At 47.9% G+C, this 21,834-nt stretch overlaps 1 protein-coding gene across 1 annotated transcript; it reads left to right on the top strand.

Annotated features, from left to right (window-relative positions):
- Window positions 1–453: 453 nt before the first annotated feature.
- On the top strand, window positions 454–20,037 carry F11R (F11 receptor). Its single transcript, XM_004688090.2, has 10 exons — window positions 454–569; window positions 15,869–15,937; window positions 16,097–16,204; window positions 16,432–16,578; window positions 16,830–17,032; window positions 17,193–17,295; window positions 17,401–17,508; window positions 17,641–17,653; window positions 17,920–17,968; window positions 18,095–20,037. The coding sequence occupies exons 1-10, from the start codon at window positions 509–511 to the stop codon at window positions 18,128–18,130; spliced, it is 897 nt and encodes a 298-aa protein (XP_004688147.2). The 5' UTR covers window positions 454–508; the 3' UTR covers window positions 18,131–20,037.
- Window positions 20,038–21,834: the final 1,797 nt, after the last annotated feature.

The raw sequence follows: 21,834 nt of genomic DNA, 5'->3' as shown, positions 1-21,834 counted from the left end.
TGTGCGCTTTTCACTTATCAAAGGTCGGACCAAGGTTTCTGTGGTCCCCAACAATTTACACTCCAACATCAAAGCTAGGCACGCCAGACTTCCCCAGCTCCTGCTGTGAAGTCTTCCACGCTTCTCCAGCCCAGTTCAGAGCTCCGCCAGTCGGAATCCTCAGTGCAGGAACACCGCCCAACCCAGCGTCCTCACCTGCCGAAGGTGCGCGGTCACCTCCTGACCGACAGTCCCCTGAGCCAATCAGACTCGGCTAGGGCTAGGAGGGCGCCCATTTGTCACCATAAGGAGTCGCGGGTCGCGTCGCACCTGGCAGCGGTGAGTCACTCGGCGGAGCGGCGTATCCCTCCACCAATCGGGTCGCACAGGGGAGGGGCTCCGACCTATGGGGCGAGAGGGCGGGGCTGGGCGGGCCCCACCTGGCGGTGGAGCTCAGATCGGGCGCTACTTTGGGCGAAGCGCGTGTGTCCCGGGCTCCGAGGCGCTTTTCTTCGTGGTGCTGATCGCTATGGGGTCTGAGACGAGAGCAGGGAGGACGCCGTGGCTGCTCTTCACGTTGGTGATCCTGCGTAAGTTACCCGAGTTCGGCAGAAGTCGGTGGGTCGGTCATTAGGTGGAAGAGAGTGCTCCCCACGCCCTTTCCCGCGGGAGGGGAGGAGTTCCGAAACCTGCCGGCTTTCTTCGGGTCTCTTTTAAACCTGGCCGGGGTCCTCTTCGGCCGACTCCCTTTCTGCCAGGGCTGGGGGTGGCTCCCCTCCCCCACACCGATGAACTGTGACCGCATTCCGTACACCCACCCCGAGGGAGACACCCCCTCCGCACACTCCCCTCAAATAACGGGGAGGGCTGGGGGCACGTGCTTCCACCCAGCGATCCCCTTCCACACGCACCTGGGGAGGGCCACCCTGCACTCGCTCATGCAACAACCCCGGAAAAGCCGGGACCCTCTCACACCACGATTCCCTTGGCCCCTGACTGTCCTGTTCCCGAAGGGTTTAAAGAGAAAACCTAATGGAGGTGGTTGGGCGGAAGTCTCATTTCCTGGCTGTTGTTGAGCTGTCTCTTTAGCCCTTCTAGATCTTTGGGTGGTGGTTGCTTTGGGGCAAGTCGGTGCAAAGTTTGAAGAGGAAATCTGAAGTGGCTTAGAGCACATCATTCAAAGTTTCTCTGGGAGAACTATCCCAAGAGTCCATAACAAATGTTGTTGACTGTGCGGCCATTCCCCAGGGCTGACCAGGCTGTTGGTTGGCTGGATCCTCCTCAGAGTCCTAACTCTGCCCTCCCCCTGGCAGCCTAGAGTTTTTGTTTCCTTTGTAAACTCCCTTTCCTGTGGAACAATGAGGCTCACTTGCTGGGGCTTGCCGCTGTCTATGGATATGTTTGTGCCTTAGTCAACCTGTGTCAGCACCTCTAAGTGTGTCTGTCTGATCCCTGAATGTCTGTGTGCGTGCTTGTGTGGATAACTGTCAGTGTTCTGTAGGAGTCTGTTTTCTATTTGAGGTTCATGTTTTAAGACGTGTAAAAGAAATGAATGCTCACAACTAATTATTGGTGGTCATAAAGTGATTTATTTTGCTTGATTTTTAAGGGTGGAAACAGATTCCCTGGCCTTACACAGGTGCACTGACCTTTCATTTTTGCTCTTATCACAAAAACATAAACCCTAGGGATGGGTTGGACCAACGGCACTTCCAGTTTTCATTCTGTTGTACAGATAAGGAAGTCAGTCCAAAGAAGGGAAGTGACTTTTCCAGATTGACGAACCTGAGAGTGGAGTTTCTTAACCCCCTTCTTCCATTCCTGGGTGCAGAAACCCACTCTCCATGATGGTGGGACATCAGCTAGGGCTACTGTTCCAGAGTTGGCTATCTTTTTAAAATTAATTAATTTATTTATGCATAGAAGAGCTGGGGTGTAGGTTAGAGGTACAGGGGGATGAGAGGATTCACCAGAAGGTGGGGAAAAGAACAGGAGGTTCTACTGAAATACATTGTTGAGGGGAACTGGGGGTAATAACAGGAGAGGTCTTCTATGCAATGTGGGTCACTTCCTTGGCCAGGGATCAAACTCAGGCTGCAGAAGTGATAGTGCTGAGACTTGGTCCGTAGGCTACCAGGGAGGTGCTCCCCCACACCCAATTCTGTTATCTTTTTTTTTTAAAGATTTATTTATTTATACAGAACTGGGGTACAGGCCAGAGGTGTGGGGGTGAGAGGATTCACCAGAGACAGAGTGGGGAGCAGAACAGGAGGACTGGCTGAAATATACTGTGGAGGGGAACAGCCGGCCAGTCAGGAGAGGTCTGTCATATCATGTGGGGCACCTCCCTGGCCAGGATGGAACTCAATGCTGTAGTGGCTTTGATAGCTTCAGAATGCTGTGCTTTAACCCATTGCACCACCAGGGAGGGCCCCAATTCTGCTATCTTAATTACTTTTCAGGTTAATCTTTTCTTTCACCTCTTCCTTTCATTCTGCTCGTCTCTTTTTTTCCTCCAATTTCTATTATTTCCCCACTCCCACCTATTTACTTCTGACTGAATCGTAGAGCTGCTACTAACACTTATAGTCATTTTTTGGTTCTGTTTTGTGGCTAATAGTAAAGACTCTGCCAACAATATACTACTGTTCTATGTTCTAATACATGCCTCCTCCTCCCCCCCTTTCCTTGACTTTTTCTAAGTCAGTCGCTGGATTTGTGACCATATTTGTCAGGATTATAAGCTTTCCAGAATCTGTGACCTTCTCTCCTTTCGTTTTCTCTCTCTCCCTACTTTTCTATATTGTTTGTGAAAATTACACAAGACTTACCATTAGCACTGAAAGTATTCATTGTGCTTTATTGAGCATGGGGATGGCGTTGACGTCAGGAACCCAAGCAGAGGCTCTGGAGGACCCTAAGGTGCTACAGTGTTAACTTGACGGGACAATGCATCTTGGGAAGTATGTGCAGTGCGTGGAGAACCTGACCTTGTTACATTTAAATTGGCCTAGACTTGGGGTGGGGGAAGTGATTTGATTATGAAATGAGGATGACAGTAAGAACCTGGCCACTCCACCTGGGTTCCAGCTTGACTCTGCTTTATTGTGTCTTAGTCTTTTCATCTGTAAAACAGGAGTAAGGATATTTGTCCTAACCTTGTCCGGCGGATCAACCTGGATAATAGCTACATTACATAGACATGAAGGGATTATTATTGGGCAGCTATTACCCCCTTTGGGTTTTGTTAGGATGAAATAATGCTGTCCCTAGTTGAGTAGGTCAAAGGAAGCAGGGAGTGGAATCCAAATGGCAGGAGTAGAAAATGTAGGGTATCTTTTGTGGGCATCTAATCTGTCCTCTGCTTCTGGGATGTCAGAAGCATGTATAAGATGCCTGAGTGTTTCCCTTCTCCCCTCCTGGGTGCCACTGTGGATGCTGCCATCAGGGAGGAAGAAGAAAGGGCAAGTAAAGACCCAGTTCCAGTCTGGGAATCTAGTGGGGGATGGTCTGAGCCTACTGGGACAAAGATGGGAGACTGAACCCTGGGACAACTGTGCTTGGGGACCCTAAACTGGTGATAGAAAATGCCATTTCCCCTCCCCCTCTGCAGAGAGCCTCTCCTTAGCAAATTTTTGACTTTGGTGTAACCACAGAGAGAAGGAGGAACCTGCGCTCCCTCTCTGTCTGGAGCATCCTGCCTTCATCCTGGTGATCCGGGAAGGAGAATGTTGCCCAGTCTGGCAGCCCCCCGGTCCTGCTGGGTCCTGCTGTATCGTGCGCAAGCTCTTTAACTTTGCTGATCAGGGCTAGCCTTACTCAAAACTGTAGCTTTTGAATCTCACTTCTCCCTCCTGCTCTTCCTTCCCCTTTCCAGGAAGGAGTTGTTTCCGAATCTAGAAACCAGTGACTGACAACTGCTGCGACCAGGAAATAAGTGGTAGTGGAATTCTGGCACCTTAGTCTTTTCCTCTCCATTCCGAACACTTACACTGCATGCTTCTCTTTATAACAGGGACTGGTCTGGCGCGGCAGACCTCTCCTGGCCCGCCCGCTGCTCCCCTCAGCAGTGTACTTCATAGATCTGCCTGTTCTGTTCCCTGCTCTGTCTCTGGTGAAGCCTCTCACCGCCCCTGAGCCTCTGGCCTGTACCCCAGTTCTGTATGCACAAATAAATAAATCTTTAAAAAAAAAGAAAAAGAAAAAAAAATAGAAATGGGGTCTCCTATCTTGTAATCTTCACTCCTTTCTTCCCCATAGTTTCTTAAATATCTGTCCAGTGTTAAATACAAGCGTATATAAATAAGTGTTTGCTTCTACTTCCCCCCTTTTTTTTTATACATGCTCTTGTACATCTTGTACATTATCCTGCATCTTGTTTATTTCACTTACTACACCCTATAAATCTTGTCATGTTGGTATGATGGCCTTCAGCCTTAGGATTTTCCCAACCTCTTCCCCGCCCCTGCCTCCCCCCAACTCCCATCTGGTTAAGGGCATCAAGAGCCTTTTCTGTGGACACAGAAATGGCTGACACTTATTTATTATTGTTATTATTAAGATAGATTTAAAAGCTTCACACAGTGGTGGAATAGGAAATCATGGAACTTGGGTTTTACACCTGCCAGCACTAACGAGAGACTGTGGGACTCTCTAAACTTAGACCAGCTTCCTTTTCAGGAAGGACTGATGGCCACTCAGATGGAATTGTGGGAGAGGCTTTGGCCTTGTGAGGGGAATGTGGGAAGCAGAGTTAGTGGATGTGGGGGGGTGGGGAGGGGGTGTTGGTTTCCAGGCATTGAAAACTCAGAGTTCATCTGCCTGTGACTCCCTGATAAGCAGAGTTTCTGTCCCAAGTCCGCCTGGTGTTGTTTGTTTCACAACCTGGGGGTGGGACTGGAGGAAGCAGCTGGCTGGCAGGAAGTTTGATGCCAGCTCCTGGAGTGAGCCCTTGTCTGGGGGAGAAGGGCACGGAAGGGGAGTGGAAAGGGGAGGTGGGGGAGGGAGGAGCCTAGCAGGTAGAACTGGAAATTCTGCTGAGGGCTGGAGGCAGCTTGAAGTGAACACTCTCCCTGCTCTGCCATTACCATTTTCAGCCCAAGGCCATGCCAGGTGACCCACGTCTCTGAAAGTGCAGCCAAGGATGGCTGATTAGACCTAGCCTCTCCTGTTGTTGGGTTCATAAAATCCTTGCCCACGCATTCCTTATCTGGCCCTCCCCAGCCTCCAGGAGTGAGTCAGTGTGCAGCGAGTGGTGGAGGGAAGGACCAGCGGGAAGGAGTTCCAGGTCCAGGTTCTCATTGTATTGCAATGTCAAATACATTTGTTAACCCAGCTGACATTGGTGTTTACTATGTACTGAGCTCTGTTCTAGAGGTTAGAAGTAAAGAATAAATAACACCAGCTCTGACAGAGCCAGAGGTACTGGTAATGCTTAATTCACATTAGGTAAACCCGGCAAGCTATTATAGTTGCTGGTGGCTTTTGGAGTCTCTGTCACATCCTCCCATAAAGCTGGAGGTTCCTGTGAGACTCAGAAACCTAGTAGGGAGGTTGGGTGAATGCGTAGAAAACCCAGAGACTGCCTCATTAACTTCCCTTCTTTTCTTTCCTTAAGAGAAAAAAAAAATCAAGTCATGGCATGAAAGCAACTTTTGGAAAGTTATAATAATTAACAAAGTTTTCTCTAAAACAGCAGTAGAAAGAAGTAGGTTTGGGTTTGATCTGATAGAAGAGATAGATAGTTCGTAGTGGGTTCTGTTTTGCATTTGGAGATCTCTACCCTCTGATCACCTTCTCATCTCAATTACTTCTCCTGGCAAAACTGTGCTGAGGAGGATAAAAATGTATCCTGGTCTCTCTGTTCCCAGGAACTAGATAAATACCAACTAAGTAAGACACAGAGCACATGGTAGTTATCAAAGTACAAAATGTTTTGGGAGTATAGAGAAGAGAGTTACTTTCTAAAAGATAATTTTATTGATAAGTGATACATGCTCAGTGTAGAGAAATAGGAAAACCTAGAAGAAAATTAAGAAAATAAATCGTATATAGCCCTACTAACTAGAGAAAAACACTGTTGGTGTTTCATCCAGCCTCTTATGCTGAATACATGTATATTTTAAGCAAAATATGCTTTAAATATAATAATTTATTCTTTTTTTTTTTAAGATTTATTTTGGGGTATAAGACAGCGGTGTGAGGGGTGAGAAGATTCACCAGAGACAGGACAGAGTAGGGAGCAGAACAGGCAGATTGTCTGAGACACACTGTTGAGGCAGGAGAGGTCTGCTGCGCCATGTGGGTCAGCTCCCTGGCTGGGGATCGACTCATGCTGCAGTGGTTGTGATAGCTTCATAGTGCTGAGACTCAACTGCTTGTGCCACCAGGGAAGCCCCTAAATATAATCTATGGTTCTCCCATAATTAACTACTGATCTTTTGTTGGGCATTTTGATTGTTTCTTTGCTATACTAAATAAAATTAAATTGTCCGGTGCATAAATCTTTACATTTAACTTTGATTATTTTCTTAGGCTACATTCGAGATGTTAGGGAGAGATTATAACTGGGAAGAGGCATAATGGGTCAGAGGACATTTGAACCGGATCTTGAAGGCCAGGTGGTCTTTTCTTGCTTGTCTAGTGGAGATGCTGTGGAGTGTTATCATTTGGGAGCCTTAGAATTAGACAGACTTGTGTTAAGATTCCAGCCTTGCTATTTGTAGTTCTGTGACTTGTCTTCTAAGCCTCAGGATGTCTCATCTGTAAAATGGGGTGATAGCAGTGGTACTTAGAGGGTTTTTGTGAGAATTTAATGAGAAATTGTACATCAAACAATAGCCCTACCTTGAGAGCTCACCTGGTGGCAGGTGTCACTGCTGCTACCCCACCATTGCATTATAAGACCTTGTCCAGATTCCAGAGCAGAGATCTTAGACTCTACTCCAGTCCCAGTAAGAGAAAGTATGTGGGATGAGATAAATATATAGACAGGTGTGTCCATTTTGGAGAATGTAATTTGCCACTGATTTATTATCAGATACATAAGTGACTTTCAGGAAATCTCAAGTCTCAAAGGTTTATGTACCACCAACTTTCTTATTATTCCTTTTTTTTAAAATATAGATTTGTCTATTCATGCTACAAGTGCTGGGGTATAGGCTAGAGGCATGTGGTGTGAGATGATTCACCAGAGACAGTAGGAAGCAGGACAGGCAGGTCTGAAATACACTGTTGGGGGGAGCAAAAGGTGAGGCAGGAGAGGTCTGCTGCGCCATACGTAGGTCAGCTCCCTGGTGGGGATTGAACCCAGGCCTCAGTGATGATAGTTCCGAGACTTAACCCCCTAGGCCACCAGGGAAACTCCATAATTGGCTGTTTTGTTGTTGTTGTTTTAAGATTTATTTATTTATGCATACAGAACTGGGGTACAGGCCAGAGGCTCACGGGCGGTGAGAGGCTTCACCAGAGACGGAGTGGGGAGCAGAACAGGCAGATTGATCAAGTACACTGCTGAGGGAGGCAGCGGGTGGGTCAGGAGAGGTCTGCTGCGCCACGTATGTAGGTCACCTCGCTGCACCATATGGGTCACCTCCGGGTGGGGATCGAACTCATGCTGAAGTGGCTTTAGCCTCTTAGTGCTGTGCTTTAACCCATTGTGCCACCAGGGAGGGCCCATAATTGGCTGTTTTTATGTTGTTAAATTTACCACAGTTTTGCTGTCTCTGGGTTTTGTGTCAGAGTTAACTGAGCTAACACCTTTTCATGGAGGGTCAGAAGAATTTACCTGTGCCTTTCCTAGGACCTTTAGCTTTCACATTTTTCATTTGGATCACTAATACATTTGGAATTCATTTTTGTGTGTGGAATGAGGTATGGTTATAATTTTAGCTTTTTCAAAATGGTTATCTAGTTGTTTCAACACCATTTGCTCTAGTAATTTGAGATGCTTTCTCTTTTGACATTTACTTAAATCATTCTTTGCTTCCTGGTATGGATAGTTCCTGTTATGTTTTAAATCATCCATCTCTTCCCACCCACCCTCCCTTTCCTCTGGCCTCTTCTTGCTGGCTTTGTTTCATTTTTCTTTGCTTGTGTGATCTGCCTGGTTTCCCCCCTCCTCCTCCTATTTTATTCTCCTTTGCCACTTTATTTTATTTATGCATACAAGAACTGGGATACAGGCCTGGCATGGGGTTGGGGTGGGGAGGGGTTTGGGAATGAGGATTCACCAAGGACAGAGCCGAGAGCAGAACAAGCAGATCTACTGAAGGCCGGCTCCCTGCCCAGGCTCCCTGCCCCTTAGCTACCTGCCAATAGCTTCATACTGCTGGGCTTTAACCCCTTGCACACCAGGGAGCCCTCATCCTCTCCACTTTTCCCTAAATTAAAACATTTCTACAGGGCCCTCCTTCGCACAGTGGGTTAACTGCAGCACTACAAAGCTAGCAGCAGCTGCTTCAGCACGAGTTCTGCCCCTGGCCAGGGAAGGTGACCACATGGCCCAGCAGATCTCCTACTTTGCCCACTGCTCCCCTCAATAGTGTACCTGTCAATCTGCCTGTTCTGCTCCCATCTGTCTCTGGCGAATCTGCTCACCACCCTTGCGTCTCTGGCCTGTGCCCCAGTTCTGTATGCATAAATAAATCTTTAAAAAAAAACATTTATACATACTTGCAAATTACAGTAATACAGAACATGGAAAGGAAACGTCACCTTGTCTCATTTCAGATTATGCATTTGGTCAAGTGTTTGGTGTTTGTGCTAAGAGGTTTTTTTTTTTTTCATGCTTATACTCAGATTATTTTTATATTTGGACATAGTCCTGTACCACTATGAATTGGTCTACAATGAACCTTGGAAATGTGCATTTTACAGAGTTGTGTGATGTATCATGACCTGGAGCTCCAGTTAACTCTTAACTCTTGTAAGACGAGGCCAAAAATAATATTAATCTCAGCGTTACTACAAGGACTTAGAAGAGTGCCTGGCATGACATGTTAACTGCCACTATTTTATCCAGCAGTCTTTTTTGGGTATGTTCAGTTACTGGGGATTCAGCCTGATGGCCCCTGCTAATACCCCTCTTGGACCGTTGTATTAGCTAGGGCTGCCATAACAAATGCCAGAGAGTGGCTAAAACTACTGTGTAACCCTCACTTAACTTCCAAAAGATAGATTCTTGGAAACTGCAACTTTGTGTTTTTTGTTTGTTTGTATTTTATGCATACAAAAACTGGGGGGTAGGCCAGAGGTGCAGGAGGTAAAAATGAGAAGATTCACCAGAGACAGAGTGGGGAGCAAAACAGGCAGATGAGGGGAGCCAGCAAGGCAGGAGAGGTTTGCTGTGCCATGTGGGTCACCTCCAGGCCTCTGGGGACAGCGCTGAGACTTTAACCCCTGCATCAGCAGGAAGGCCCAAAGCTCCAACTTTGAATGAAACAGTATGTAACAAAGCCAATTTGACATTAGGCTAATTAATATAAATAAGATCTAAGTTCCCACAGCATATTTCTCGTCACAGAACATAGTAAACTTCTAAATAAAGACCCCAAGACTCCTAATATTCAATGTTCATTCGTTTTCATTCATTCATTTTCCAACTTGCTTATTCCAATTTAGGGTCTTGGGTGGCTAGAGCCTGGCTTGGCAGCTATAGGTCATTTTAACTTAATATCTCTAAAAGTTCTCTCACCAGATACAGTCACATCCTGAGAGACGGGGTACCGATTTTGAGGGAACACAATTTAGCTCATAACAACCACGACTATTTTGGAGATCAGCTGCAAAAAGAGCAACATTCTGGCCTTGGGCTTTCTCAGCAGTGACTTTGTGTTATAAGAAGCTTCCTGGTTGCTCAGTGGCCATGAGGACAATGGGGTGTTATAAATGGGTTGACTGCTTTCTCCAGCATTTGCTCATTAGAAGACTTCCTTGTGATTTTACTGAATTTGTCCTTGCATACACGTCCCCTGAAAGTATGAAACCACTCTGCCTTTATGTGTACATACATACAGGGTGCTGCAACCCAGAGTAGAAACCAATCCCTTTTAGCAAAAGGGCAGGTGGAAATTGCCAATGTGTGGGCACTTTTAATTCTGTGTTAAAACAATGAAGCGCAGGCCCTCCCTGGTGGCGCAGCGGGTTAAAGCACAGCACTAAGAAGCTAAAGCCACTTCTGCAGGAGTTCGATCCCCACCTGCCCCCAGACGTGACAGACCTCTCCTGACTCGCCTGCTGCTCCCCTCAGCAGTGTGTTTCAGTGGATCTGCCTGTTCTGCTCCCCACTCTGTCTCTGGTGAATCCTCTCACTGCCCCTGCACCTCTGGCCTGTACTCCAGTTCTGTATGCACAAATAAATAAATCTTAAAAAAAAAAAGAAGCAAAAATATAAGCCCTTATTTTTAAGTTATGAAACTGAAGAATTAAAAAAACACAAGCCCTTTGCATGTATTAAAATCTAGGACAGTCTTTGGAACTTGTTTATTTTCCTTTGGGTGAACTTCATCTGCCACTTTGAAAGATGGGCTTATCTTTGTAGATAAGCCTTGACAAGTAGATGTTCTAGTGAGTGCTCTGCTGTGGCCTAATTTAAGGCCCTGTTGTCAGTCTATACCAGGCATTTTGCTAAGTGCTGAGTGCTCAGAATAACTGCACACTCCCTGCTCCCGGGGGCTCCCTGTCTGGTGAGGACACATGTGCACAGTTGATGTCATAACGGGGAAGTGCACTGACAGTTTTTCAGGGGTTCTTTTCTCTGAGAAACTTGGGTTTGATAAGGACTGGGAGTGGGGCAGGTCATTTCCCAGAAAAAAACTACAGATGAATTGCTTCTGAGCAGACGGCAAAAGAGGGGAAAAGGTGCTCCAGAAAGCAGAAGATCAGGAGTAGCATGAGCAAAGCCGGCGATTGTGAAATAGTTGCCTTTTCTGGGAATTGTAAGTAGTTTTGTATGCCCAGAGGGCAAATTATAGTGTGTACAGAAGTGATGAATATGATAAACTGAAAACAAGGTCAGTAGTACAGGAACTTTTTCACTTGGTGAAGGATTTAAATTTTATCTTAAAGGTGATGGAATCATTGAAGGTTTGAAGCAGATGTCAGATTGACATGTTTAGCAAAGCTATGTAGTAGCATGTAGCACCACTGGAATTATAGACTGCCTCAGTTTGAATCCATACCTCCATAACTGCTCTGGGCCTGTTTCCCCACGTAGAAAATTGAGGTGATAACAACACCCCGTCTCCCAAAGTTGTAGATTCAATGATTGTCTAAGTGATGTGTTCACAGCAAGCAGTGCCTAGCTTATTTATAGTAATAAGCTCAATAGCTGTGAGCTCTTCCTCCGGCAGTGGGAACGAGGGTGGGTTTGAATGGATTATGATAAGGCAGGCAGACCAGTTGCGATTCGATTCTTAGAGTGACGGTGGGTTTACAAAATGGCAATGGGTATGTACAGGAGGAACCAAATTTGAGGAAGGATTGGGAACTGACTTACCCTGGTTTGGTTAGCATGAAAGAGAGGCAGTGATGGCCTGAGTGCTGAGGAAGTGGGGGTGCTGCCAGTCTGGACAGAGGCAGGAAGAGGAGGCTGAAGATGTCACCGGCACTGTGAGATGGCAGGAGGGGTGTGTGAGGTCCAGGTGTAGATGTGATAGGTTTGCAGTGCAGGCAAGGGGCGGTGCTACTATGTGGATGAATTTTGTGCTGTTTGAAACTTCCTGGAGAGGCCCTCCCTGGTGGCGCAACAGGCGCACAGCACTAGGAAGCCATCTGCAGCCACTGAAGCACAAGTTTGATCCCCAGCCAGGGAGCTGACCCACATGGTGTGGCAGACCTCTCCTGACCCACCTACAGCTCCCCTCAGCTGTGTACTTCATCAGTCAGCCTGTTCTGCTCCCCACTCTGTCTCCGGTGAATCCTCGCCCCCACCCCCCACACCTCTGGCCAGTATCCCAGTTCTTGTATGCACAAATAAATAAATAAATATATTTTTTTAAAAAGCTGAGTGGTATTCTGTTGGGTATAAATATACAATATCTACATCTAGTCATCTATGATGGGTGTTTAGATTTTGGTTAATGTGAATAGTGTTATGAACAAGGGGAAGCATATCTTTTTATTTTTTAAAAAAATATTTATTTATTTATTCATGCATAAAAGAACTGGGATATAGGCCAGGGGGAGAAGAGAAAAGGGGTGAGAGGACTCAACATAGACAGAGTAGGGAACAGAGCAAGCAGATTTACTGAAATGCACTGCTGAGGGGAGCAGCAAGCAAGACAGGAGAGGTCTGCTGCGCCATGTGGGTCACCTCCCTGGCTGGGGACCAAACTTGTGCTGCAGTGGCTGCCAGTGGCTTCATAGTGCTACAACTTAACCCACCCTTGCACCACCAGGGAGGTTCAGATAATAATACAGATATAATACTTACCTGGTACTTCTTCTGGTCACTGTTGTAGATATTTTATTTGTATTAGCTTGTTTAACTCTCAGCAACAGTGTTTTGATGTAGAAACTGTTATTATCCCCATTTTACCAATGCACAAAGTGAGGTTCAGACTGACTATGTCTTGCCTGTATTGCATGGCCTGTGAGTAACTAAGCTGTGGCTTGGGTGCCGGCAGGCGGCTTGCAGGGGCCTGTTCAGAGCTGGGGAGAGAAGCCCAGACAGTGGATCATCCTGTGTGGCTTGGTGCTGAAGCTGGATTTGACTGCAGTGGGGTCAGCTGCCACCGTGGAGTCTAGCTTGGGGTGAGACCACAGGCAGCCAGACCTCTGCAGGCCCTCACCAGAGGGCAGCGAGGCCCTGAGGGGAAGGCCTGTACTTTAAACCAAAGAAGCCAGACTGGGGAGTGGTGATCCTGATTGATGAAGGGAAGGGGAAGATGCTGTAGCCACTGTGTGTGTGTCTATACACAATGTCGTATGTAAATGTTTAGATCTGATGGCCAGAGAGGACTCAAAAAAAAGGAACTTTAAACTCAAGTGTTACACAAATAGCCATCAAATTCATATGCTGTGATTTTCTTTTTCGTGTGTGTGTGTGTGTCCCTCTATTTTAAAAGCAGGTTTTTACTTTAATTAGAAGCTGTTCTTTATTTGGGTGGTGTCATAGATTGTGTCCTTAGGAAGCTGACTCTGAAATATCAATTACTGTGCTGAGACATTTATTAGGGAGTGCTCTTGGGATCCACACCTGGAGAGGAGGGGAGCAGGTCTGGGCCAAGGGGGAGTCACAGCTTGGCCTAGTTCTGCTGCACAGGGAGCTTTGGAGCCTCAATAGGCTTTATTGCTGGGTTGTGGAGCTGGGGCTTTATTGTTTCTCCTCCCCCTGACCAGGCAGTGGGGGTGCAGCTGTGCCTGTCCCTGGGCAGAGGGTGCCCCTGGGGGTAGGATGCCCGTGGCCGATACCCCTGGGTGAGGCAGCAGCTTCTCCGCAGCTGGTGGCTGAGGAAGGGCTTTCTTCTGGCAGGTCTCCCAGCCACCTGGCCAGTGAGTCCCTTGCTCCTGAAAAGGCATATGGTTTAAGCATCACAGTTGTAAGATTTGAAAGTCTAAAAAGCAGAGAAGGCAAACTTGAGCAAAAAATGAAGACATCTCATTGGTCAGCTTTCTTGAATAAGAGAGTCCTCAATTTTGGTTCAGTGAAGGTTGCTGAATTTAATGTCTGTGTCTGTTATGACATTTGCTTAAATGTATTAAGGTATAATGTCAAACCTACAGATATAGGGTAATAGTGCCAGAAATAATTTATAGGCAAAATGGACCTGACTTTGATTTTCAGTTTTTTTAAAAAAAGATTTATTGGCCCTCCCTGGTGGCGCAGCTGGTTAATGCACTGCGAAAGAAGCTCAAACCACTTCCGCATGAGTTCGATCCCAACCTGCCCCAGAGGAGATCCACATGGCATGGCAGACCTCTCCTGACCCACCCACTGCTCCCCTCAGCAGTGTACTTCATTGATCTGCCTGTTCTGCTCCCCGCTCTATCCCTGGTGAATTCTCTTACCCTCAGCATCTCTGGCCTGTACCCCAGCTCTGTATGAATAAATCAATAAATCTTTAAAAAAAAAAAGATTTATTTATGCATGCATGCAAGAACTGGGGTACAAGCCAGAGGGGCTGAGGTGGTGGGGGGTGGTGAGAGGATTCACCAGAGACACAGTGGTCAGCAGAACAGGTGGATCTACTGAAATACATAGTAGAGGGGAGCAGTAGGCAAGACAGGAGAGGTCAGCTCCCTGGCCGTGTGGGTCAGTTCCCTGGCCAGGGATCGGCCTGAGCCATCAAAATTAAAGAGCCAGAGTCTTAACCTCTAAGCCACAGAGGCCCTAGCCTGCTTTTGAAAAGGTGACGTTTTACTCCATAGTTGGCTTCTGGTAGGCAATGGCTTTTCCGAGACAGCCTGATTTATAAAGACTTATACTAAGGAAAGGACAGGACAGGGGTGGGGGATGGGGAGGATGTGGGGGTTGGTTTAGTGATAACCATGTGCCTGCCAATCTGAGCCCTTCCATCTCCTTGCTATGAGCTCTTGGCTCAGCCACTTCACCCTTTAGACACTTAATTTTCTCTTCTTTAAAAATGTGGGAGATGGGCCCTCCCTGGTGGCGCAGCGGTCAAAGCACTGCATTGAGAAGCTAAAGCCACGTCCGCATGAGTTCGATTCCCGCCTGCCCCGGAGGTGACCACATGGCGCGGCAGACCTCTCCTGACCTGCCCGCTGCTCCCCTCAGCAGTGTACTTCATTGATTTGCCTGTTCTGCTCCCCGCTCTGTCTCTGGTGAAGCCTCTCACCACCCCTGAGCCTCTGGCCTGTACCCCAGTTCTGTATGCACAAATAAATAAACCTTTAAAAAAAAATGTGGGAGATACTACTTATCCATACTAATTCAGTGTCATAAAAGTATTCTCTAAATGTTAATGCTAAGCAACAAAAAAAGCCTAAAGGACTGCAGGAAACACCTAGAACCCTTCATCTTTTGGATGAGACAGGTAGTGTCGAGACTGTTTTCAGTTATATCAGTAGTAGATCAAGGAGGAATGTCTCCCGAGGAAGACAGGACAGGTGTCAGTTGTGCGTGAGCTTGAGTCTTGAGTGCCAGGTATATTAAGTGTCATGTTTGGAGAATCTGCTGACTGACAGTGGGCTTATCTATGGATGTGGGGCCCCTCTGGTTAGGCCTCGCCTCTTCCCTCTACCCTCACATACCTACTCTGCCAGGTGGGAGATTTGGACGGCTCCCCAGAGCCAGGTCCTGGTCTTGAGCTGTGTGATCATAGGTAAGCTTCTTCTCATAGGCTAAGTTCCTCATGGAAAATGGGGTAATAACACTTGTCCTGCTGATTTGTCATGCTTGTTTCAAGGATCAAATGATACAGTGGATGCAAGAACACGTTCAGAAGCCCTGAGTGCCCTACAGATGTCAAGGATTATTATTATTATCCTCTGCATTGCTCCTCCCTCCCGCCCTTGCCTCCAGCTTTGTGGGCTTCCTGCCAGAATCCTCTTGACAAGTGGCTGCGTGACTTGTTGAGAAGCTTTCTTGCTTTCTCCCAACCATGAGATGTCATTTGGGAAGCTGCTCTGGTAGTCAGAGGGATCTCTAATTAGATTAGTTGGGAGGCAGAGAAGGCAAAATTAAAAATGAAATAAATCTCATTTGCAAGAAATATTTCCTTTCCACTGATAAAAGAATATTGCCTTGTAGTTATAGCAAAAAGCATATGTGAAGATATTTGGGATACTGGCCAGAGCTGGGAGAGCTTCAGCCCCTTTGCCTTAAGCTCTTGGCCTGGAAGTGCTGGAGAGCAGCTTTGGATGCCTGCCAAGCAGGCTGCTCTGCTCTCTGCACCCCTTTCTCTGATGTGCCCTTCTCTCTTCCCAGGCTCCCTGGCATTGGGCTGGGGTGACGTGCACAGCGCGAATCCTAAAATTGAAGTTGCTGAGAATAATCGTGAGTTGGCGGGGGTGGGGGGGTGGGCTAGAGGGTAGGGAGGAGAAGACCCCCAGGAACCTGGGTAACATCCCATCAAAACTGCAATAGGGGGCCGGGTCCCCCTCGTCTCCACTTGCCACCCTTCCTTCCTGCCTCACACTTTGGTCCTGTCTGCAGCCGTCACACTGTCCTGCTCCTTCTCGGGCTTCTCCTCGCCCCGTGTAGAGTGGAAGTTTACCAACAGGACCGGCACCACCCTTGTCTGCCATGACAGTAAGATCACAGGTGAGTGAGTCTCCTCCTTCCTGGTGACCTGCTGTGGAGGGATGGGTTATGCCTGGGTTTGGGGGCGTAAAGTGGAGGGAAGGTACGTGCCCAGGGGCTCACGTGCCCCCTGCCTGCCCATCACCCTTCCTTGGGGGTACAGGACAATCCTTGTGCCTTAGATGTCACTGTCACCAGAGACTCTCAGCTCTCCAGCTCACTCTGCTCCTTCTTCCTCTCCCTGGTAGCTTCCTTTGAGGACCGGGTCACACTCTCAGGTGCTGACCTCCACTTCAAATCTGTGACCCGGAATGACAATGGGACATACACCTGTATGGTCACTGATCATGATGGCAACACCTATGGGGAGGTCAACGTCTATCTCACTGTGCTGGGTATGTATCACTTGTCTCTGTGGGCTTGGCATCCATCGCCTCTCTAAATGCTCAGAAGCTCCACCAACTTAGGAGCTGGTGGGTGGGTGGCGTTCAGGGTCACACACATTGCCTCCAAGGGGAGGGCTCCCCTTGAAATGATCTAAGCGCATGAAAGGAAGGAGGCTAGAGCTGAATGGGGTTTCGTCCCAGGCCCTATTTAGACTCCAGCAGCCCTCGCTGGACTGTCACCACACTCTCTCCCTTCCCAGTGCCTCCATCCAAGCCAACAGTCAGCATCCCCTCATCTGCCACCATTGGGAGCCGGGCGGTGCTGATCTGCTCAGAGAATGACGGTTCCCCACCCTCCAAGTACTACTGGTTCAAGAACGGGGTGCCGTTACCTTTAGAGCCCAAGAACAACCGCGCTTTCAGCAACTCTTCTTATACCCTGAATGAACACACAGGGGAGCTGGTATGGAAGGGGCGAGTCGTGAGGGGCATGGCTATGGGTTCCCTGAAGGTGGGGAGGGAGAATTAGCAATATTCATGGGGAACCCGGCCTTGGGGCCAGGAGACACCAAAGATAAGAACAGGGCTTCTTCAAACAGAGAGCTAATTTGTCTTGTTTTCAGATCTTTGATCCTCTGACTGCCACTGATAGTGGAGACTACTCTTGCCAGGCACAGAATGGGTTCGGGTCACCCATGAAGTCGGATGTGGTGCACATGGAAGCTGGTGAGCGAGGGTGGCTCGAGCCGCCTCGGGGTGGAGATCTGCATTCTACCCTGAGTGGTGCCTGGACTGCCCAGGCTGGTGCCTGACCTTGTCTGTGTTTCACAGTGGAGTTGAACGTGGGGGGCATTGTGGCGGCTGTCCTGGTAACCCTCATTCTCCTTGGATTGTTGATCTTTGGCATCTGGTTTGCCCATAGCCGAGGCTACTTTGACAGTAAGTGTTCGCCCTCACGAGCTCTCTTTTGAGTCCCCCTCCCTGGGGCAGGAGCAGTGTGCCAAACCTGTCTTCCTGCACTGTGGGGTCTTCTAGCCTGCAAAGGTCATGGTCCTGTTTCTTCTCTTTCAGAAGCAAAGAAAGGGTGAGTGAGCACCGCCATGGACGCTTCCGGGCTGAGGACATGATGGTCACTTTTGGAAGCTGAGCTGGGCCCAGGGGAAGGGGTTGGAGGTGGAGGCAGCCAGCCGGGAGGGAAGACAGTGGATTGTGGCCCCGGGCCTGTCCTTTCTCCCTGGACCTACTACCCCACCCACCCCACTTCTGGAAAGCTCTCAGCTGTAGCCTCTGAAGCTGGCAGGCTGGGGTACAGATAAGAGCTGAGCACCTTGTCTTCTGGCCTGTCTGCAGGACCTCAAGTAAGAAGGTGATTTATAACCAGCCCAGCACCCGCAGTGAGGTGAGGATGCTGTCCTGTGAGGGGGGTGGGGCTCCAGCTGGAGTTGGGGTTCTGGCCTGTGCTCTGTGTTGGAGGAGTTATATACCAAAGACTATGGAGAGGTGACTGGATGTTTTGTTTCCCCAGGGGGATTTCAAGCAAACCTCTTCCTTCCTGGTGTGACCCTGGCCCCTGGTGTGACCCTGGCCGTCTGTCTCCTGTCCTCTGCTCGCCTTCCTCAGGTGCTACAGACTCTGGCCCTGACTCTAGTTCACAGGATGCCTTGCTTCTCACCCCCACCGTGGCCTCTTTTATTTTCCGGAGGATGTGTTTTTAATACTGCCAGCCCCTTACTCTTTCACGTTCCCCACTAACTTCCCACCACTGCTGAGTGGCCTGGACTTGTTTAAAGTTTTCGTTCCCCACCCCCACAAGGGACGAGGCAACAGTCACCAGTGATGCCTGTTGATTTCCCTGTGCTGGCCACTCACTCCCCACTGGCCTATAGTGGCCCTTGAATGGGAATCTTGAGCCCAGGTCCTTGGCTTTCCTCTGAGGCTGGTCCCAGCTTTTCTAATGGGGACAGGCGGCTGGAACAGCAGAAATGAGTGTTTTGAGGTGACATAGCGTCTCTTCGTTCACCGGAGCCCACTCTTCTGTCTTCTACGAAGACCCTGTTGAACACCAGCAGGCCAACCTGACTGTCGGTAGCAAACAGGAGCCTTTGTTGAGAACATGCTGAGCTTTCAGGAGATACAGCTGTAAAGCCGTAAACCGCTGATGTAAAGAGCTGGAGCTGTTTCTCAAGCCATCCCTCTTCCCTTGGCTGGAACAATGGGACAGATCCTTTTACGATGTCTGCAGGGATATTTTAGGGACCTGTGAGATTGTCTTAGCTGAGCTCGAGTGTGCATGATGTGTGTGCGTGCCTGCATTACCTTAGCTCTGTGGTGATACTAAAAGGGAGGAGGGCTTCTGAGTTCTTTGATGAGGTTGTGTGTGTGCACGTGTGTTTATCTGTATATAGCTGGCTATTGTTGGAAATAAAAATCTGGTATGTCAGAGCTGCTTCTTGTAGGGAATGGGGGCAGCAAAGTGCCCTGGCTTCTTTGTACAAACAGATCCCTTAAAGCTCTGCCTCCAGCTTCCTGTGCTGTCCCCACCCTGCTTCCTCCCTAGTTCCTGTGCAAGGCAGAGCTACCAAGCACTGGACCACATTCCAGAGCAACCTGAGACACACCTTGCTCAAGTGGGAGTTGCCAGGGCCAGGCTGCTGCTGGGGTGCTGATGGGGTACTGGCCTCTTAATCCCAGTGAGAGGACAAAGTTCCCCCTCCAACCTCACTCCAGCTAGGTGCACTGAGGGGCTTCTCTCAGACCTCAGGAAAGCCCTCTCCAAGGCCTGTGGCAGGGGATTCTCACACTTGGAGAAGAACCGCTTTAGTAGTAGGATAGAATAGTGACTACTCTATTTAGTGGGGTAGATGCTTGAGAAAATCTGAATGAACAATTAAGGACAAGCAGGTGGCCCATCATTGCTGTCTTCCTTCCCATCTGGACCCTTCCTTGCCCTTAAGTTTCTACTTTCCTCTACCACAATCCCTAGTCTATTTATTAACTAGCAAGAGGGCAAATTGGGGTCCTCATCTTGCTTTATTTCTTTCACTGGTGGGGTATTAAATGCTAGTAGGCCCGGTTCTATTGCTTAGTTGAAAACCCCTAGCAGAATTAGGAGTTTCTTCGCTGTCAGAGGCAAAAGGAACAACATCAAATGAAACCATCCATTAAGGGTCATGCATCAATAGAAAAAAATAAAATTTCCAGATGGAAATAAAATCTAATTAGACAATAAAAGATCATAAAACGGTTCAGTAAGAATAAGATTTTTACAGTATGTTTCAGTTCCCTGTTAGGGCCAGGGATGGGGAGGGAGGCCACAGGGAAAGATGAGTCAGGGCTCCTGTGGGTCTGAGGTGAGTGGCTGCCTCCTCCCAGGTCACTGTCTCGAGTGAGTCAGTTATAATCTGCTGTGGACTTTTTTGTCTCCACTTGTAACAACTTGGGAAACATCGTGTCTGCTTTCATTTTAGAATGTTGAAACTAATTTTTGTAATAAATGTTTATTTTTCACATTGACTTTGTTTAAATCCTGCATTAAAAGAATTGGGATTCCCAGAATGACTTGGACATTCAAAGTCTTCCTGATAGTTTTATTAAGCGGTAAGGGGGGCTCTCCCTGGTGGCGCAACTGGTTAAAGTGCAGTACTATGAAGCTATCACAGTTTCTGCAGCATGAATTTAATCCCGGGCCAGGGAGGTGACCACATAGCACAGCAGACCTCTCCTGACCCGCCCACTTTTCCCCTCGGGAGTGCATCTCAGTAGAATTGCCTGTTGTGCTCCCCACTCTGTCTCTGGTAAATCCTCTCACTGCCCCTGCATCTCTGGCCTACACCCCAGTTCTTATATGCATAAATAAATATTTTTTAAAAAGTAGTGGTCACCTGGGTTTGCACTGTGACTAAATGTCACGTGACCTCACTATCCCAACAGGATCTGCAGGACAGAGACTGGTATAAATATTGACAAATGGAGAGGCTATGACTGCCACCTTCTGGAACAAAAGACAGACCTTTGCATTTTACCAGGTGGAAACCAGGAGGATTGCATTTATGAATGACAAAGGTTTAGAGGGAACATCCACTTCCTGTGCTTGCAAGGGGAACATCCTAAAAGCTCTCAATGGACAGAAATGATTAACTCCCTTATAAATTGAAATCAGTAGTGAAAAGTATAAGCGTCTGCCTTTGGGTCAAAGAACTCAATGTTTTATGTATAAGTTTGGCTGTAGAATGTCTGGAACTAGGGAGGCACTTTTTGCTGGTGGAGCCAGGCTTCTTTCTCTAGCTCTGGGTTAGGGGCCACACTTCAGATAGTTACAATTAAACGACTACTTTCAGAAGCACTCTAGATGGTGAAGGGACTTAAAGTGATGCCATAGAAACCCATGCATGGTGTCCTGAAACTAATGTTGGCATCATTTACACCAGTTACTCCTCAATTTAAAAATTAAGTGCAGAGGACTAGGGAAGTGGGAAGCCATGCCATCTAGACATTTCTGACCGCTAACTCCGAGAATCAGAGACTCAGGCAAGGCAAAATTAGTCTTTAGGTAGTTGAAGGTTACTGTAGGAGTGGCCTCCAGGGAGAAAAGTAGGACCAACGATAGTATTCCCAAAATACTGGAAGCAGCTGATGTAATTCAGAATGTGCCTTTCAGAGCTTTAAGGTGGGAGTGCTCAGAATGCTGGTTTTGGAACCAGGCAGACTTTGATTCCAGCCTATTTTGTGACCTTGACAAAATTTTCTGTTTTGTCATCTAAGAGGAATTTACTACCTACCCTATGAAGTTTTTTTTTTTTTTTTTTTTGAAAGATGTATTTAGACATACAAGAGCTGGAGTGCAGGCTGAAGGCTGTGGGGGAGAGTGAGAGGATATTCACCAGAGACAGAGTGGGGAGCAGACAGAGCAGGCAGATTGACTGAAGTACACTGCCGAGGGGAGCAGCTGGTGAGATCCAAGAGGTTTGCTGCACCATGTAGCTCACAACCAAACTGGCCCTGCAGTGACTGCTAAAAGCTTCCTAGTGCTGAGACTTAGTTCCTTGCACCACCAGGGAGGACTCCCTGTGAGGTTTTTAGAAACAAATGCGGCAAGGCCTATGAGGCACTTTACCTCACACAATAAGAGCTGCCCAGGGATGACTTCAGGTGGCATTTTAGGCCAGGGGGTTGGCCAATTTTCAGTAAATGTCCAGAGGATCATCTTATTTGACTTTGCAGATCTCACAGTTTCTGTGAGTTTGCATTTGTGATGTGGCTGTTCCA

The sequence above is a fragment of the Condylura cristata genome, unplaced genomic scaffold (genome assembly GCF_000260355.1).
Source record: "Condylura cristata isolate star-nosed mole 26May11 unplaced genomic scaffold, ConCri1.0 scaffold00024, whole genome shotgun sequence".
Classification (NCBI taxonomy): domain Eukaryota; kingdom Metazoa; phylum Chordata; class Mammalia; order Eulipotyphla; family Talpidae; genus Condylura; species Condylura cristata.
The sequence above is the reverse complement of the archived record's forward strand: the minus strand, read 5'-3'. Positions and strand labels throughout refer to the sequence as shown.

Coding starts and splice junctions, on each gene's coding strand:
- F11R (XM_004688090.2), top strand. CDS start 509: ATGGGGTCTGAGACGAGAGCAGGGAGGACGCCGTGGCTGCTCTTCACG. Junction 15,938..16,096: donor TGAAGTTGCTGAGAATAATC/GTGAGTTGGCGG, acceptor TCCTGTCTGCAG/CCGTCACACTGTCCTGCTCC. Junction 17,969..18,094: donor AGCCCAGCACCCGCAGTGAG/GTGAGGATGCTG, acceptor TTGTTTCCCCAG/GGGGATTTCAAGCAAACCTC.